The sequence below is a fragment of the Calidris pugnax genome, unplaced genomic scaffold (assembly GCF_001431845.1).
Source record: "Calidris pugnax isolate Ruff unplaced genomic scaffold, ASM143184v1 scaffold102, whole genome shotgun sequence".
Lineage (NCBI taxonomy): Eukaryota > Metazoa > Chordata > Aves > Charadriiformes > Scolopacidae > Calidris > Calidris pugnax.
The window spans coordinates 6,519,225-6,539,076 of NW_015090846.1; the positions used below are offsets into that span (position 1 = coordinate 6,519,225).

General features: G+C 51.9%; 1 protein-coding gene across 3 annotated transcripts in view; it reads left to right on the forward strand.

The window, feature by feature from the left end:
• The window catches only part of MVB12B (multivesicular body subunit 12B), a 58,079-nt gene that overhangs the window by 16,428 nt on the left and 21,799 nt on the right, over nt 1-19,852 (forward strand). For all 3 annotated transcript variants that reach the window (XR_001412127.1, XM_014942858.1, XM_014942857.1), the window contains exon 7: nt 12,905-13,002. Coding sequence is in view for 2 of the 3 variants with exons in the window: in XM_014942858.1 (XP_014798344.1) it covers nt 12,905-13,002 (98 nt within the window). In the remaining variant the exon portion in view is untranslated. The remainder of the gene's footprint in view (nt 1-12,904; nt 13,003-19,852) is intronic.

Sequence of the window (19,852 nt, forward strand, 5' to 3'; positions counted from 1 at the left end):
AGCGATTGCCCGGCGTGAGCTGATAGCCAGGGAGTGTGTCATTCTCTCTCAGCTGGGAGTTCCTGCTGTGGAAAGACAACAGGACAAAGACAACAATAAAGGCTGCCATTGTGCAAAGACATAGGGGTGAAGAAGTCAGAAGAGAGAAAATGCCTGCAGAGGAAGGGAAACAACAAATCACATCTTTTCTTTGCTTTAAGCTGTGTGAGGTGTTGTAGCTTTCAGCCAGTACACATGGGTTATCCCTGTAGGGTGGGCCAGAACTGCAGCCAAATCGATTTCTCTCCTTGACCGTGGGGAGAGAGAAGCATTCATGATGATTTTAATGTATAGAGGGACATGTTTTGCTCATTCTCCAGAGTCAGTCCACTCATGGTTTGAAGTCCTGGCCCTGATTTTCCTTTTCTTGGACCCAAGTGCTATGCTCCAGCCCTGCAGCTGGCACTGAGGACAGTGAGAGCAGGCCCCTCGTTCCACAGAGACTGACAGGAGCAGCACCTGGGGACAGATGCCCATAGTGCGTGTCCGGGGTGTTTTCCCTGTGTTATAGACAATGTTTGTGTGTGCATAAATGTGTATATGTATTTATAAATGTGTGTATACGTGCATATAGCAGTAGTCCTGTATTGATGCTGACTTGCTGGGTTTCTCTGGACAAAAGAGTGATGTTAAGCCACAAACCAACCCAGGGTGAGGTTGAAGTGGGTGCTTCGTCCTGCTGGGGTTTGCTCCCAGAGCACGGTGTGCTGTGAGACGGCTCGTGGGCTGAGCTCTGGGCCGGGCTGTTGCCAGGGCCAGCACGTTCTCCAGGGGTCCCTTTGGGCTTTTGCTTAAGTAAGCAAACGTATTTTTGCACCAGGCATTTGGTGTAGTGCAGATACGTACGCAGGGAGTGCTAGAATTCCAAAGGAGACAGCAGAGAGGAATTTCAATGGGATTGGTTTGGATACAAAGGTCATTGTATTGTATGGGTGGAAAATACTGTTGTCCTTTGGAGTCCTGATTTATAGGTAATTTGAGAGTGACACTTCTAAACTGCTGGAAACCGTTCCCGAAGAAGGTATAGGGTATCTTTGTGAGGCAGGTGTGTACGCTTGAGCCTTCGCCTGTGACCCAGGCTTAGACCTACTGCCTTTGGTGGCTCGTTGAACTCACCAAAGCTTTTGGGGTTCCTTTCACCCAGAGTTTTGCCTCCCACGGCACGCTGCTGTGCTGGCAGGTGTGCTGCAGGCAGAGGTGCCGTGCTGCTCCTGGAGCAGAGGTGGAGGCAGAGGGGGTGAGAAGCCAGCAGCCTGCGGGAGAGCTCAGCCCGGCCCAGCTGAAGCTCTGCTGGAGGTAGGTGACACGCTGGGCCGTGCCAGATAGAGAAAGAGAGGTCTTGGTTTTAGAGCATAGATCTTCATTTTCTGTCCTCAAGAAATTCCTGCCTGGGCAGATTTCCACTTTATTGTGGACACTTTCCACTTTATTGAGAAAAAAATTATCATAGCAAGAGAATGTCAATGGCAGCCCTTAATCACCAAGTGTGGAAGGGTCACTTTATGGCCAGGCAGGGAAGGCTGCAGAGCAGCGTCAGAGCTGTTGGGAATGGGGCCAGAATTAGAGCTGAGAGCATCAGCGACAGTCTGAAAAGAAGTGTTTACAAGGCTTATATATTTTATAACCTCTTGTTGTACAGTTTATGGTTTACAATGGCTGCAAGGAAATTGGATCAGTTTTGTTTTACTTGCCAAATAAAGCAAATGTCAAAATAGTCAATATAAAATGTATTCTAATTTGGCTGAGTTAAACCAGCCAGTATGCAGTGGAATAATTGAATGTTACATTAATGCCTCCTAGTAAAAACCACCTGTCTGTAGCCAGCTCCGCTCTCGTGCCTGGGGCGTGATTTACAGGTAACTCTTACACCACCAGCCTGATCATTCAAAGCATCTTTCATGTCTGTTTTTTTACTCTGATTATTTATTATCCAATATATTTTTTAAGAAATAGAAATGTATATAAAGGTGCATCCTGCAAATATTTCATTATTACGGGGAACACATACTACTTGAAAGCCTTTTTTAGTACTTTATCAGCAACATGGTGAGTTACTCAACATTTCACATTTGTGGAAGATTGGAGTCACAAGTAGCCTCTTATTTTTACGTCACCGTGGAGAGATGAGATTACACTGGTAGCCAGTTTGCGGTTTTATTCCGTGTGGATATATCCTGACAGGAAGAGCAGTGAGTTATTCTGATGCTGCCATAAGCGCTAAGAGCAAATGGGTGAGCAGTGCCGAGCAGAGCAGTGTGGAGATTCTGCCCTCAGGCTGGCCAGGTATTTAAGTGATTCTCTTCACTTGCTGCCTCGCGTTATAAAATAATTTTACATCAGGAGTGTATGCTTGGGTGCTCCAGAGCAATTGCTAACACTGGATATAAACTAAACCAGTAAAACACACAAGTGACCTTCTGCACAGCAAAACCTTCCTAAATGGAAGGACTTTTTACTGCGGGAGATGTTTATTTCTGCACCAGCCGTGTTTCCTCCTCTGCCCCATGATGTCCATGGCTGGTGGCAGTGGATGGTGGCACCCGGAGCTGTGTGTGTGTCTGACCTGCGCAGCATGTGCCCGGCAGCAGCGCTGCTCCCAGCGCTGGCGTGGTGGGGTTACAGAGCTGCGCGAGGGGAGGCTCTGCCTGGAATTCCTGCTGGACTGCATATGGAATTTTTTTCAGCCATTTCTTCTCCTTGGTGCTTCCTGCTGCAGGCATCTGGCTTAATGGTCCCTCGCGCAGCCCTTGTGCATCCCGGGGAGGGTGGCGTGCTGCGCTGCACAGCACAGCCCTGCCGCTGTGCAGGGCCTCAAGCTGCTTTACTGTCTTCTCTCTCCAAATTCCACGACAGCTTCTTGGCACTAATGGCAGCCTGGAGAAATGCACTTGCTGTTTCCCATCCTAGAAGGCTGCTTCTAAAGAACTGCTTTTGTTGACTCGAGTCACTGCTGCGAGTTTGATGTGACTTTCCTCGGTGCCTGCGCTCTGGGGTGCTACGCAGGGAGGTGATCCTCCCCAAAAACTGGTGCTGGGAATGGGGATCGCCTGGCCCTGGCTGTGCCCGTGCTTACCCAGCCTGTGGGGTGGCCACTGCCAGTGCGTGGCTGGGGACATCATGGGCATTTGAGCAGCATCTTTGGGCTCAGCTCCTCCCTGTTCAGGCCCTGTTACTGGAGCAGGGTTGGTGTGTGACGTTCTCCTCTCTGCGAGTCCAGCTCCAGCCATTTGGGAGCAAGTCCCTGACTCCATGAGTGTCCCCAGAGCCAACCTCAAGCCATTTTGCCTTGTGACTGCCCCTGTGGCTCCCATCACAGGCACAGAAGCCATGAGCTTCCAGAGCCCCTGGGGTGGGGAGCACATTTCACATCCCTCCCCGAGGTGCTGCGGGAGTCTCCACCACCATCATCCGCACAGCCCTCTCACAGCTTGTCAGCTGCGAGCGAGATGTCAGTCAGCACTGCTGAAGTGTGTTTTACAGTGACAGACATAATTGCACTTAACTTTTTGCGTGGATGTTATCAATCTGTGACGGATACTTTGGGAAATGGAGCACTCTGATTGCAGATGATGTGTCACAGACGTTTAATCTTCCTCTCGGAGAGACCAGGATTCAGTCACAACTTTTACTTGTTGATGTCAGGTTTTGAAAATGTAGATTCGTGCTGACCCTGGGAATCGTTCAGTCATTTAGTTTGCAGGGCTGTCATCTGAAAGGTTAACGGCTTGCTGGGGAGCAGGCAGAGCCTGCTGCAGTCCGCTCCTGTTCACATCACAGTTCCCCTGGCTGGGCGCTTGGGTTTGCCCTTCCAGACTGATCCGCCCTCCGGCTGCCTTCATGGGATGCCTGTGGCACAGCTCCATGGGCAGGGCAGCTGCAGGTCTCAGTGGGGCTTGTGGTGCCCGCTGCCATCTGGGAGACAGAGCCACGAGTTGGCCAGAAAGGCACACGGGTGAGAAAACCGTGTCAGCCCCAAGTGCTGTGCTTCCAAGGGTGCCCGGTGCCCAGGGGAGGCGGCAGGGCTGGTGGGACGCCCGGCCCGGTGCCCAGGGGAGGCCAGCGGCGCGAGTAGAGGGAGTTGCCATCCTGGTGGGTGGCAGTCGGGGATGCTGAGCAGCTTGGTCAGGTTTCTGGGCATGAGCCGTCACAGGCACCGGCAGAAGGAGGCAGCAGTTTGCAGAGCCAGCTGGAGAGGTGGTGGGAGCGGGGTGGCTGCTCCCTGGCGTGGCACACTGCTGGTGCAGCACGGCTCCTGTGTGAGGTCACAGGGCCAGCCAGAGCTGGCACAGGCCAGCCAGATGGAGAGGGCACGGTTTTCTCCGGTTAAACTGTGACACGTGAGCAGGAGCATGGCGGCTGGTTGGGGGCAGTTGGGCAAAGCCCCCTGGCTGCGGGGGTCTGTGTCCAGCCGGGCAGTACAACGTGAGGGCCCGGGCTGCTGTGCTGGGAAGGGCAGGGCTGGGGGGGCCACAGGGGGGGTGCCTGGTCTGTGGCACCAAGGGCTTGGGTCTTGAAACACCTCTCTGGCAGGAGCACTGCACAGGGGAAGAGCTGCTCTGGCTTTGATAAGAAGATAACAACTGCCCTCCTTAAACACCTGAAATAAGAGCAGAATGTGTAAATTTTCCTCCGGGCTCCCAATTACCTTTTAAGTAGCTGAGCTGCCCCCCCTTACAAACAGGAAATGATTTGCTCCCGTTCTCAGCTCCCAGTGGAGCTTCATGTTAAGGAATGTAAGAATTTCCTTTCTGGGCAGAGAAGTCTGATTTTTCAAATTGATTTATTAGCAGTGTTTGAACTTTGTCGTGTAAGCTTGGAAGGTGATCAGCGTGTGGGTTCCTGCAGGAGGCTGAGGGTGTGCGGGGGGGCAGGGGGTGAGGAAGCCCCCCCAGCCCGCTCCCCTGGGGCCAGGACACGCTGCCCCCCAGCCCGGCTGGCTCTGAGCAGTGGGGCGAGTGAAGGGAAGCCTCTTACCTGCCCTGGTTTTTAAGTAGTAGCAGTATTACTTACAAGTAACTATCTTATTTTTTTCTTTAAGATATTTAAAATAGATTTTATGGAGAGCCTGTAGAGGAAGAGGTTCCAGGGTTTTGATGCTTTTCTGCTCTGGCAGGGAACAAAGCCTGAAAGCCTGGACTGGAGAGCAGTGCCAGGAACTGGAGGCACTGGGAGCCTGATGGCCAGGATGCTTTCACGGGGTGGGGGATCTGCCTTCAGGGCCCTCATCGGAACCAGATGCTGCCAAATCGGGAGTCCTTTGGGCTGGATGTTTCTGGTTTGCAGTGGGATCTCCTGACAGTCTGATCTTTTCTACCAAATACTTCCTTCTTGGTGGAGATGCATTTTCTAATCTGTTTCATCAAAAGAGCTCTAAAGTAAAACTGCCTTCTGATTTACAACTCATAAAACAGATTCCTTGGCTTGAGTGCTCAAATCACTTGTATTTTGAGATACAGCACAATATTCCCAGTTTTTAAACCCTACAAGAGGCCAAGGATGGTACGAGGGCTGGGCTCACGTCACAGGAGCTGTGGGTACAAACCAATGAGATTGAAACAATAAGGTAAAGCCTGGGGGAAGTGTCTGCACAGAGCCATTCCGGTGGGTACGGTATGAAGCACAGTTTGAGGATGAAATGTCCGTGGTGTGTGTGCAAATCGGAACGGGATGGTCTGAGCGGGCCCGGGGTGCTGGCATCCGCTTCTCCAGGGCTGTTTCCCATCAGGAATGTGTTATGAGGCTGCACTGACCGCGTGGCTCTCGTCCAGCTCAGCTGCGTGAAGACGTGCAAAAATTGGTCACAGGCCAGTATGTTTTAGTGGTAGAAAATGATGATTAGGAAAAAATGTTTAAACAATACGAGTGGTTTCCAGGCACAAGAGTCCCCTGCAGCAGCCGGGAGAGAGAGGCATTAGCTGTAGTTAGAAGAAGTTTGATTGATTTAAGTGATTTTGAGGATGCATTGGAAAATTTGTGGAGTGCTGTGAGTGAAGAGGGTTCGATATCCTTAGAGTCATTTTTCTTTATAGAGCCCTGTTCCTGGTATAGTAATATTCCTGGAGGCACATTTTCTTCAGGGTGTAGTGTGAGGTCATTAAGTACAGACCGAAGGTGTTCATTCGAGGGAGCTGTGTACTCACTTGTTAAATAAGCCCTGCAGGGAAATTGAGCATTTTTTTCCCTAAAACTTCTGTGTTGTCTGCTATTTAATATGATCTCTGCCACTGTTGATTTGTAATCTGTGCTTTCACCCTGAAGTGCATGTGGTTGTGTTCAGATATTTCCTTCTTTAAATCAATCACTTTCACCATTTTCCAAAACACTTCTTGAGTTTATTGCTTTTAGTAAAGTGTTTGGACTGTCATTATTTATTACTGGCAAAGTGCTGACAACGTGCTCTTCCCAAATGAGTCTTTATGTGGAATATTTGTTTAGCAGGTTTTGCAGGGGGTGTTGCTGCTCCCCGAAGGTTGGGCTGTGCCTGCAGCCCCCGGTGCCGCAGGAGGGTCCCGGGCAGGCCCCCTGTGCTCCCCTCGCAGGGACGGGTCTCCTCGGATGCGGGAGCCCAGGCTTTGTGGTGCTGATTAATTTGACAGAATTTAAAATCCTAACTGAGGAAGCTCGCACCATGTGTAATTTATCTTTCTGGAGTATTTCTGCTGTTTGGCAATTTTTCCCGACTGCTTCATTATCTGCAAACTCCCGGCTCCGGGAGGGGGGGCACAGAGCTGTGCTCTCCCGCTGCAGCCCCCGGGGACGCGGCGCCGCTCGGTCCCTGCAGCCGCTGCCCCAGCCCTCGGTGCTCACACCGCCAGCTCCGGGCTCCTGGAGCAGCTTCCTGGGCTCAGCTCACACTTGCAGCAGTGCAAATTAAACTTGTTGCTTTCTGCTGGTGTTTGGCAGCGGCTCTGTCCGGGTGACTGAAGTCCTCGGATCTAAATGAATCCCTGCACAGAGGAGGCTGCAGAAGCTCCGTTCTGCACGAAGCCTTACGCTCTGGGCTGCAGCAGGCCGTGCTCCCCCGTTGGCATCATGGGGGCTTGTTCCCTTCAGGCAGGGATGGCTTTGGTTTGACGAAGCTGCGCAGCGTCGTTTCCCCTCTCCCGGGGGCGGGTGTTGGGGCTGCGCGACGCGGTGCGTCGGGCGCACGTGCTGCAGACAGGCCTTCTTCCCTCCCTACAGCTGGGAAAATTAAATGGGTAAATCTAAAAGTGGAAAGAATCACTCACTCCCTTTTTCATTCTCTCATGTGTTTGGGCTTTTATAAAATCTGAATCTGGCACCACCAGCTCTCATTGATTTTTGGGAAACAGGATATTTTAGTAGCTTGGAATGAGATGAAATGCTTGCAAAGCCCATATGTTGCTTGTTTTAGGGAAAGGGTCAGGAAGGTTGTAGAAAGTATTTAAATATTTGGTTTACACGATTAGAATAGATTGTCTGGAATGAAGTCCATTACCCGAGGTGATTCTTGCCTCACAGTTTTGTTTTTCATTGCAGTTCTTTGGAGTATGAGGTAGGTGTTCTGGCGTGGCAGCGCCTCGGCACAGAGCTGGGACTGCAGCGGGGCTGGGACGGGGCCGGGGGTGTCTGCGCTGACTCTGAGCTGGGTTGGGAGGTGCCTCCTGGAGCTCCAGGGGCTGCTGAGAGCCCTCTGCCCCTCGGGGGGGCTCGGGCAGCTCCTCTCTGGGGAATGGGCTGGTTCTCCCTCCTTGGGCAGCGCCTCCAGTTGGGTTACATGTCCCCAGAGCTGCAGCCCGATGCTAACGTGGTGTAGGTGTGTGTGCAGCTTCTCAGCTTGGAATTTAGCTGTTCTGTCCTCAGTTTTCCTGAGGCATGATCTTTGCATAAGCCATTGAATAGGGAAGATAAGATTCATTTTATTTGAAGGTGTTTCTGTGAGAGTGCAGCTCTCGCAGCACTGTCCTGAGGTTTGGTTACAATAAATGGCAGCCCTGACAGTGGTACATCAAAGATCAGGCCAGTCCTCCTCCCCCTCCGGTGTGGTTCCTGCAGTATGTCATCATGTGGGGCACTTCTTAAAAGTGATTTCTCCACCATGCTCATCCAATCCAGTTGGAAAGCAAAAACGTACTGCTCTTTTGGCTGTGTGTTGTTGATATTTTTATATGAATTATGAAGCATCCTTTGATATCTAGCGCTTCCCCTTAGGATCCTCTGTTACTTTTTATGAGTACTTGCCCCCTAACTTCAAAAGCAGTTCATCACCTTCCTGCAGACAGTTCTTAATAACCCATTGGAACTGTCGGGCATTCCTGGGCCTGTTTTATGCGAGTTTCTCTCCAGAAACTTTCAGAAAGTGGCCATAATGTGCACAGACCTCAAACCACCTTCGCTGTTGTGCGCAGGGGCTCTCTGGGCACGTGCTGCTTCTGGTGCTGTCGTACGTAGACTTGTTCCATAGATTTAGTGACTAAAAGAAAAGCAGAAGTCGAGAGTAATGAAGTCTACCCTGTCCTGAGCTGTGCTGTTGCAGTTGTTTCATCCTAAATTGCCTGGAAAGTATCGTCTGCTGGGGAAAAATATTTTTTGTGTTTAAGCGGAGCTGGAACAGTGTGGTTTTGGCGTCAGAGGGAGGGCTGGGGCTGGCGTCCGTCCGTCCCGGCAGCGCCGGATCCACCTCGCTGCTGTCATCCCTTGGGGAGGCAGAAAGCTGCTTTTTGTGGCAGTTCAAAAGGAAAATAATTGGCATGGGGATAGTTAATGTGAGTTGCCATTCCTTAGCATCAGAGATTCCACTAAAGTACTAATAATTACTGTTAATATCTTTCAGTGGAAACTTTCAGAGTAAAGGAGCAGTGGTTGAAGCAGTATTTAATGGCGTGCGGCTGGCATGATAAGAATGCAAATAAGCGTTATTAGCCTAATGATTTTGCTGTCGCCATGGCTGTGCAGCAGTAGTGTTGTGAATATGTCATGCAGTACCCGTGAATTTGGAAAGTGTGTCAAAACACAACTTCAATTAGTTTGCTCTAATTATGGCTCTAGAGAGTTCATAACTGTATCACTCCTCATTAAAAGAGATTTTCTTATATGGATTAATACAGCACGTAGAGGGATGTGTGAGCGCTCTGCGGCAGAGTGTGGAGGGAGGGTGCCCACGGTGGGTCCCGTCCCAGCGGCTCCTGCTGCTGCCAGGGGCTGGGAGACCCCCGGGGCTGGGAGACCCCCGGGGCCGGGGGCTGCCGTGGTACCCTCGGGAGAGGGTCTGTCCCTCGGCACATGAACCTGGCCAAGGGTGCCGGACAGGCTCTTCAGGGAAAAAAAACCCAAAAACAAAACACCAAAACAAAAACAAACAAGAAAACCCAAACAAAACCAAAAGACAGAAGCCCTGGCAGGAGCCAGACTCGATGCTGAAAGGGGACTTGCCCTGAAAGCTCGCTCTGCCACAGGGGGAGGGGGTGGGGGGGCAGCAGCCCCCCTGGGTCCGGCAGAATTGGTGGTGTCTGCCGGAGGGTGTGCTTGCTGTGCAGAAGGGGGAAAAGATCCTTGTGCTCACAGGTGAGCAGTTGGTGAAGAGTTAAAGTAGTAATTGTTTAAATCTTTTAGGCTTTCCTCCCAGTTCTGTGATAATTTGATGAAGAACTTCACCCTAATTAAATATTCAAATTAGGAATAAGTGTCAATATGGCTTCCCATTGCCTGGAATGATGATTAATTGTATTCAAAACTCTAGTGGCCGCTGTAATCTAAACCAAACCGTTGTTCTTGATTATTTCTGCAACACATTTACCATGTTTTTGTTTTAAAATTTAAACTAGTAATTGATTTGCCATATGCCGCAGAGCTGCACATGCTTTCACGATATGTGTTTAGGAACTTGGGGACTTTGTAATTGGGATTTTCTTGCGTTTCAACGGCAACCTCTCTTTTTTTTGTCTTCTACAATGCAAAATGATTTGGCTTTCAGAAGGCATAAGGAAAATGCATTATGCAATCAACTTAGTAGGTATGAATTATATCGATCCTGGCCAAAGTTTGCATTAATTTAAAACAAATTAGACTTTGTTTCCCATTTTTCCCTACAATGTCATGCTTTTAAAAATGGGAAGGGGGACGGGCAGAGCTGATCTCCTCCCAGCGGTTGCTGCCTTCTGTCCTGTGGTCCTGCGGCTGAGTGTCCTCCGTGGAGAGACCCGGCTCTGCTGGGCACAGCGCTGCCTCGGAGATGGAGGTGGCCCTGGAGGGGGGACGGGGCTGTTGTTTCCCAATGCCCTCCTGACATCTCACCTTCAGCCCCCGGGGCTGCGGGGCAGCAGCAGCTGAGCCCCCGTGTTGGGCTGGGCAGCCCTGGGAGCGGTGGCAGGAGTGTGGGTCCCCCGGGAGCAGGTCTCTGGGGACATCCCCACGGGTGGCACTGAGGCTCCCTGCTGCGAGGGACGCCTCGGCCTGTCTGGGCAGTGTTGGTATGTCTGGGCAGTGTTGGTATGTCTGGGCAGTGTTGGTATGTCTGGGTGAGCAGGAGGGACACCCCACGGAGCTGGGCAGCGCGCTCTGGAGACATCATCTGCTGCTGGCTCCTGCGTGTGGTCGCAGTCCCTGGGACGGGGCGATTCATTCTAATTACGTGGAATGTGCGCACGGCTCGGCATATGGTGCTGCTGAAACCTGGGGTGGGTGAGCTCTGGGCACCGGGGACCTGCTTCAGGGGGTCTTTGGCAACCGAAGGGTCCGGAGCTCTGCTGGAAGGGCTGCTGTGCCATGCCCTTTGGTGTCCCCAATGCGGTGCCCTCCCGTGGGACTGTCCCCTCCCTCAAAGCCTGCACCGGCTCAGTGGTGGGCTGCAGAAAAGGAAGAGGGTCAGTCTCTCCTGCAGCAGAAGCTGGTGGAAACTTTTAAAATGCTCTGCTCAGAAATCAGCTTTTCATGTAGATTTTCTTTGTTTATTTCCAAAACAATTCCTGCTGTTTTGTTTGGGCTGAGGGAAGTGGTTCCATGTACAAGGAAGAGAAATTCAAAAGTCTTTCTGTTGAGCTGTTTTGGTGCCTCGGAAAGTATTTTTGGATACTGCTATTAAAAAACAAATGAAAAGCATGTAATGCCTACAGGCAGTGGTCTTCTGGTTTAAAGTGTGTTCATGACAAACCTGCCTCTGCTCGCAGAGTCTCATATGGATTGTGTTTTAAACAGCAAACTGTAAGCCAAATTCAAAAATATTTTCACACCATCTTGTTTTGGTTAGAAATGGCTTTGGGAAGCACAAGCAAACTCAAGCTGATGTTTGCTTTTTCTTATTTTATCCGTGCTGTTCACCATCAGCTGCATCATGGTCTAAAAATATGTAGCTCTTCACAAAACCTGTGCTGTTTTTAAAGGCAGATAACGTCCAGATGAGTTGCTCGATAGATGAAACGTGCTGGCTGGGGCCGTGGATGTGATGCTCTGCTGGAGAACACGCAGCCCCTTCCCCCAGGAGGGGTGTTTGGGAGGGCACCCAGGGCTGTCCCGGCCGGAGGGCGATGGCCGGGGCCTGGCCGTGACCAGCGGCTCTCGCTGGGGGGACGCGGTCGCTGCTGCCCCAGCTCTCGCACGCTGTGCCTTCCCTGAGAAGGGAGCATCTTCATTACCTGTGGCAGTGGGCTCCATGAGATTAATGACAGCAGTTCATAAAAATTCATGCAGACCTGGGATCAGCGTTAGAAAAATACGGGTTTGAATTAAAAGGGAAAAGCCCGACTCTGTCATCAAAGCACAGAAATCTGTGGGCTATCAGTAGCCGTTACTAGCAAAAAGCCTTTTCTAGCAGCAGATATCTCAGCGGAGCCCAGAGCACCGTGGATGGGCAGCGAGCAGCCCCACTCGGGCTCTCCTGGGCTGTGTCCCACCGGTGGGTGCTCTGGTGCCGAGGCGGCTCCGGCAGCGCCGTGTAGAGCCCCCGCTCTGGGCTGCTCTGGGCCCTTTGGGAGCGGGACTTGCTGGGTGCCACCTCCCGCCCTCCCACACCTGGTCCTGGGAAGGTTGGTCACCCACCTCCTCTCCTAGCCCCTGTCCAGGCTTGCCAAGGGCTGGGTTTTCCTTTTAACAAGCTCTGACCCACTGAAAATAGTTTCAGCTTCACTTCCATGAGCTCTGTGTTTTCCTATTTATAGGAAGGTTTAATGGAAGATGTAAAAACTCTCTCTGCTGCAGGAATGCTGAGCAGGGCGATGCTGGGAGGGCGGGCGCTGGGCTGCAGCTGGAGGTGACGAGTGAAATTTGGCTTCCCCTTGCTCAGGGGCTGGTGTCGGGAGCTCGGTGTGTGTGTGTCGCCCCCGCCTCGGGAGCACAGGAGCTGCCGCAGGCGCTGGGTGGGTCGGAGCAGGCCTTCGTCATCAAGAGAGCTTCAGAGATCATATTTATGAATGTACTCAGAATTTTTTGGCACAGATAAATCCAGAGCACTTGCTGTTGGCGCTTTCTGCCGTGAAGGAAGCCTGTCCGAGTCCCACAGGGTGTTTGGCCACACTCTGGATGCCGTCTGAGACTGGTGTTTGCAGAGGGGGATCGTTCTTGCCAGCCCCTGCCCAGGCTGTCCCCGTGGCTCGTGGGGAGCTGCCCTCACCCCCAGAGGGTGGTGGTCGCTTCTGGCCCTTTGGTTTTTGGCCAGGTCCAGTGTTTGTGGGGTGGAGGGGGCTTGCCCCAGGGTGTAGATGGTCCCACTCACAGCTGGAGCGAGGAGCTGGTAAAGCAGTTAAACTGGCCTGGGTTGTAGTGGCTGGATCACCACCTGGGTCTCTGCTTGGTATTTGGTAAAGCTGATGTTTGCTGCTGAACTCCACCAGAATGGTCGGGCAGGAGCGGGCTGACGGCAGCACCTCCCGCTCTGTGGTAACGTCCTCTCCCTTCCCCATCTCTTCCTCAGACACATCTCGCTGACGCTGCCCGCCAGCTTCCGAGGGAAGAGCCACAGCACACGCCTGGACCTGGAGCACCAGCACTCGAACCTGTACGCCATATCAGGTGAGCTGCGCGCCGAGATTCCTCTGCTCTAACCAGAGGTGTAACCAAGCAAAGCCCTGCTCCCACGTCAGCCCCGTGTGTGGAACGTGGAACAGCCCAGCTTTTCCTCAGCCCTGTTTCAGCGTGGAGAGCAGAAGGGGTGCAGAGAGCCCCCGAGTGCCCCGGCACACGTGTTACTGGCAGCAAACGGTACTGGTCAGTGATGGCAGCCCTGGGGGAGGGACCCTGCTGCCTGCAGAGGTGCTAGGTGAGAGCTCTGGTGGGAGACAGCACCAACACAAACTTTGCTCCTCATCATCATGGTCTTCTCAGGTGAGTCATAAGAGACGAGATCTCTGCCCCCTGCACAGGGAGCCCTGTCCTGCTTGGCAAGGATGAGTGTCACACACACTGTTCTTTGCTGCGCTCAACATACATGTTAAAAACCGGAGATCTTTACTCTTTCCCATTTCTATATTCTGAATACTGGCAGGGTGTTAGATTTTCCAGCATTAGGGCAAATATGAAAGTGGATGTTAGGATTTGGGGGGGGTTCTGCATTATTTTTGAGCAGCGCGTGCTTCACGTGCACCCTTGGTCTCTCTGGCTGCGGCTTTCTCTCTGCTCACCATTCCAGGCGAGTGCACAAGTGCTAGAGCTGGTGATGGCTTCCAGATGTCAATGTGGAAAAAACCTGCCAGTGAATATTGTAGCTATTTTATATTTTTAACTAGTACTAGTCAGCAGGAAAGTGTGTGTTTAACTGGAGTGGTGAGGGTCAAGCCTGTTCCTTCACCCGTGCAGGTACAGGCACTTGTTGATGTGCTCCAGGAGCAGGCGGTGGGTTTGATGTGGAGCTGGGGTCCCCGTGGGCTGTCCCCAGCAGCTCTGCTCCTCCCCAGCAGGTCCTGCCTCCCAGCACTCGATCCTGGAAGGAGGAGCAAGCTGAAAAGGGACGTGGCCTGGTGCTCTGGGCCGGGGAGAGGCAGGGGGTTTTACAGCCCCGTACCCCGTGGAGTCTGTCACTCTGGGTGTGCCAGAGCTGTGTGGTCTGGAAACTGTTGATGAACCACAGAAAAAGGGCTTTTGGTTCCGTGAACTACAGAAAAGTGTGAGGTGCAGCTGGGGCCTGACAGCGTGTTTCACCTGCCTCCGGTGGGGCTGGCTCCTGGTCTGGGCTCCGTTGAGCAGCGCTGGGTGCAAGAGGCTTTTCCTTAGAATTATTTATTTTGGAGTAATGTTACACCTGAACAAATATTGTGATAGGCATGGTAGAATCACACTTAGCCACAGTTTTCTCTCTGTTATGTCATTTTTGCAAGAGGAGAAGAATATTGGCTTTAAACCTGGCTCTGTCAAAACCTAATGAAAGTGCGGTTCCTTCATCCAGCTGAAGGAGAATTTCAGGACAGGTTGGAGACCCAGAAAAAGCAGCCGTGGATGCAGTGGGCTGCACAATAGATAGTGCTCGTGCATAATCAGGGAAGAGAAGATGGCAAAAATGTGCCATTCACAGGTTCTTGCTATTAATAGTGAGTGACACTTCTAACATGGGAACATGGCATTAATTCATGTACCATAATCAAAGGGTTATTTAAAAGGTAATCTCTGACTGAAACTGCAGCTTCGGGTCCCTAAATAGAAGGAATATAACAATTGCATAATTCTTGTCAGTACTCGTTTTTCTTGTTACTCTCCTGCCCTAATAGATTCAGAAATGTAAGGGAAGGCGTGCTCTGGTCCTGCTGGGGGGACGGGGAGCTGTGCCTTCCCTCCTGAGAGAGCGTGGGCTGCACGGACAGGGAGGCAGCAGCTCCGTGGATGGGATGGGGAATGGCAGCACAGCCCAGAGAATGGCCATTCTGCAAAGAGCCTGATCCTTTACCAGAGAATTACGGGCAAAGCAGAACACAGGCCTCAAAACTGGGCATGGCATCACTCCTCCCCGTTTGCACGAGCAACGTTTTCAGTTAAAGTATAACTCTCTTTCTTCCCGCCGCACGTTCTCCTCCAGCCATGTTGCCGTCGGGGCTGCCGTGCGTGCGGGTGCTGTAATGGCTATTGCAGCCACCAGCCCTTTCTGAGGAAAGGGTCTCCTGAAGCATCCTGTGCCTTGGCAGGGATCCTTGTGCGTGGCTCCCGACCGCTGCTGCCTCTCCAGTGTCCCTGATGAGGTGCTGGGACAATTCCCTCCATGTGCTTACTCCTTGCCAAGGTGGATGAGCCCCCAGACGTGCTGTGGAAACCATTCCCAAGTTTCCCGTTGCGCGGGTGCAGTTTGCAGGCTGTCGGCTGGAGCTGCGCCGCAGTGCGAGCGCCGCGCCGCAGTGCCATGGCAACGGGAAATTTATTAACGCGCTTCCACTGCCGTCCCTAATTGCTCTGCTGGGATGTGGTGTGCACGGTGGGTCCTGGCTGCGCTGGGGCTGTGGTGCCAGGGAATGTGTGGGGCCGTGGTGGCCAGCGGGTGGTGAGGGCACTGGGGTGCAGGACTCCTCTGCCCTGCTCCCTCTCTTGGCAAAACAGGAAGGGTTCCTGGTGCTGGCGCAGGGAAACAAAAGCCATTATGAACTGTCTCATCTCTTCCAGTTTTGGTACCACCCCACCCAGTCTGAGTTCTGGGGGGCACAGGGTGGGCTGTAACGGAGGGTGAAATGAAGAGCTGCAGCATGGTCTTGGTTCTCTGTCGCAGACACTCCAGATTTTCTCAGTAGTCAATGGAAAGGATGCTTCTGCCTGGGGTGCAGCCTGTCTATGGAGGGTGAAGTGAATTTTGGCTGCTGAACCTACTCTGTGTCTCAAAATACATTTTGGCAGAAATTCCCAGATCCCCACTGGAACTGTCCCCTTGGGGTATGTAATGTCATTATTATTACAAATCTGGAGTCGAGGAAAAATTGGTCCTGAAAGTAGTAATTACAGTTTTTAACCAACCTTTTGCCATTTCCAGTCTTGGCAATGAAAGGTTGAAAGTCAGCAAGACTCCCCTCTGCGCAGTAATCGGTGTTCAGAGGGTGGGTGTGGGAGACCATTGCCCAGCCCCGCAGCCCCGTGCCTGGGGGCTCCCGTCCCACCCGTGCGGGACCCAAGGGCAGGATTCCTCCTGGGGGGATGTGCAGAAGGTGTGTGGGTGCTGGGGTGCGGTGCCGAGGGGCTGGTGGGTTTGGTGCACACCTTGGACCGGGCGGCAGCGGGAAGAAGAACGCTGTGCTGCAGACAGACCTGTCGGCAGACACTGCTCTGTATTTCACGGCGTAGTCTCTCTTCATGGCCTTCAGCTTAATTAAGATGTTGTTGTGACTGCATACTGCCTTCATTTCAGCCTTCAGCGTCTCCTGGCTGCATATTGCTTTGCCTTATCAGAGCCACAAGGACAGTGAGGGAGAGAGGGAGCCCTCTCAGGCAGCCACAGATAATAACGTGCAGGGAAAATTCCTGAATGAAGTGAAAAATTATTTATAATAATGGTACTCAAATGGAAGGGAAATAAGTCACTCTAAGGGTATATAAATTTTTATGATAGTGTATAAACAGCCATAGCTTGCCTTGTCTCCCATCTATCCCAGCAGAGAATGAGCGCAACATCTAGCATAAAGAAAAATATAATAAGAAAAGGAAGAAATGAATGGGAAGAGCCGGAGGATTGATCACCCAGTGTATTTGTATATCCTTATGTAAAAGGTGCTGCTGACAGGTGGCCAGGTTTCTTCTGTATGAAACCATGTGTGTGCTGTCAGGGCGGTGTGAGCAGCCTTGTTCCGATTGATGAATTGCCTGCTTTCTTGATTAAACCTTCCGTCACTTAAGAAACAAAAAGCCTGTGTTTGGATGGCAGAGTGGGACATGTCAAAAAAATCTGTCTGCTTTACCTTTGTGCAGATGTTGGGCACAGACTGTAACATGTATTATTAAAATGAATGTGGCATTTACTGTGCATTATTTCTTTCCTGGGAGAAAGGACCTGTAAATTATATGCTAATAATAAGCTTTAACCCTTTCAGAAACTAGGAGATTTAGGAGTGCACGTACTCCTGCAGGCCTCGCTAATTGGATGGGCTCAGATACTCCTGTAGCTCCCTAAAGTGAATGAACAGCATGTTCTGGCCCAGGGTGCTGGTGCCTCCTGGGGATCCTGTCTCCGATCAGTTTTCTGCTGTGTAAGTGCCACTGAGACGTAAACCTCCCAAATCACAACCTCTTCCCTTGGAAGCCCCCTCCGAGTTCCGATGCAGCTGCTGTGAGCTGGCTGTGCCAGGGACAACGCACCCTGACCGCCCGCACTGGCTGCGGCTGGGACTGCGCCTCCAGATCCCCTTCGTCCTGCCAGGCTGAGACCTGCTCTGCCCATTGGGGTCAGGGAGAGGATTAGGGGTGGAAAAAAGGCTTCCCACACCTTGCGGGGCACGTGGCAGGATGTTGTGTTGGAAACTAGTGACCAAGTTTGCCAGGTGGGAGTTTTATGGTCTTGGCTGCGGTTCCGGGGACATCGCGGGGTGGTCGGAGCTCCGTGCTTCCCCACAGCGTGGGCTCTCCCTGCTGCAGGTGGGTGGGCAACGCCAGTGCTGGCTTTGCTGCTGGGGAGGGTTCTCCTCTTTTGCCCTGAAATCTTGCTGTCCCCAACTTTGAGTCAGTGCAGGTAGATGTGTTTCTGGGCTGCAGCGGTGGAGCAGCCCTGGGGGCTCTTGGCCGGAGCAGGGACAGCAGGGCTGGTCACCCTGCGCCTCGCCACCGCCTGTCCCCACCGCCGTGGGGCTGTGCCCCACTCCAGCACCCCTTCTCGCTTCTTTTCATTCCTTCCAGTTCAGACCATCCGTGGTTATGGCTGCTGTCTTCTGCAGCTGCCGGCATTCTTAGGTTTTGACCGAGCTGAAGGTGAAGGTTTTCATTCTCTTTTGGAGGAAAAGTGCCGTGTCCTCTGGGCCAGACCCGAGGTGTCACATCCCGGGACGTGTCACACGCGTTTCCACTGATGGAGCAACGTTCCCGGTTGTGAACAGGGCTGTGATTTCTGCCGTCCATTGGCTTTGGAGTGGAGGGGTTTCAGAGCAGTGATTTGTTGCAGGAATGCCTTTGTGAATATTTCTTGTCTTAAAAGTACTGGGGTTTGATTCCCTGTAACCATGTCATCAGCAGTCACTGGTGGGAAGTACTTTTCCTGGAGAAACTGGACTGAGCATCAGGGAAGGGAAAGGCAGCCAGTTCCGTGTCTTTGCCAGCTCGCCCTGGGGAAGGACGTTGTTTTTGTGGGCAGCTCTTGGAGGTGGCACCGTCTGCTCATCTCCAGCTTGTTTGTTTTGCAACTGTGCACCAATATTTATTACTTTAACTATTTACCTTAAAGACGTAAATATTTATTTAAATGTTTGTTTATTGTTCTATTTCAAATATAAATATTTTTATTATAGTTAAATATTTATTTTCCTTTTTAAGACACTTTGTAGCAAGGTCAGCATGAACTCTATGACCTGATGAGCTGCAGGATGGGTTTGCAGGTGACCCAGGGAGGCGAGTGCTTGGAGCAGCTCCCTCCTGAAGCGGGAGCTTGGGCTGCAGCTGCAGAGGGAAGCGTTTGGAATTGTAGGTTCTAGCGGGAGCCTCCCGGGGAGGGGGCAGAGGGGGCTCCGTGCCCTGGGGCTGCTCCCCCCACAGCTGCTGTAGGAAGAGGGGCTGCTCCTTAGCTCTGTAGCAGACCCAGCAGGGTTTGGTGTTCGTTCCACGCTGGTTTATAACCCGATCTCTGGAGGCAGCAGAGAGAGTGGAAACTGCTGGTAACGATCTGGAAAAATATCAGAGGCAGTGGGCTCCTGAGGAGGGAAGGGAGTTGCTTTTCCGTATGGGATGATGCGGGTCCTGGCGGGGGGAGCTGTAACGTGTCTGGGCAGCTCTGGGGGAAGCGCTGGTTTCCCAGGCGGCTCCTACGGCAGCCGTTCCCTGCCAGGGCCCTCCTTCCTTCCCCGGGAGCTCCTTCCCCGGGAGCTCCTTCCCCGGGAGCTCCTTCCCCGGGAGCTCCTTCCCCGGGAGCTCCTTCCCCGAGCTCCGCGGGGCCGGGGCTGGCAGGGGGCACAGGGTGGCCCCGCGGGGGGTGCCGCTGTGTGCGACCACCGCTCAGAGAGGGACTCGGTGCCTCATTGCAGCTGTCCTTCTTTTTTTTTCCTTTTTAAATTACAAAAGAAATCTTTCTGAGGTCTTTCTTGATTAAGAAATGGAAGAAAAACGAAGATTTTGTTACATTTCAGTGCCCATATGTCAACTCCTTTCTTGTTGCAAAATGTCAGGTTATCTGTGCCACAACTGCCACTTACTTCTCTTCAATGTACATTTTCTTTTAAAAGATACTGTATCTTTTATCTGTATGTAATGAGGACAGACGTTTTAATCAGAGGTTAGTCATTTATTTTTGCAAACTATTGTTTTGCTTCACCATTTTTGCAGATAATTAAACGGTTCACTTGGCACAGTGTGTCTGCTTTATTAAAACAGGTAATTTTGAAAAAAAGGAAGATGCTATTTTTTGGATCACTGCACAAGAATTGCTTTTATCTTCATCTTCCAGTGGAGTTACTGGTGGTTCTGCGCTCCCTCCTGTGTTGGGGTGGTTTGGAGCGCTCCGCTCTGCGAAGGGGGAGGCCTGTGCTGCATCGCGCTGCCGAGCCCAGCCCCACGTGTGTGTTCTTCGCGCTGCTTAAGAATAGAAGCGGAACTAAATTTATTTTTTGTGACACTGAATTTTAATCAGGACGGTCCAAAAAGCAGACAAGTTGTGACACGAGCTTTATTCTGCACTGAAACCTCTTTACTGAGGCTGAGATTAAAGTCAGCCTCTTCTTTGCCCTATTGCAATTTCCAATTTGGACTGAGAGACCTGGATAAT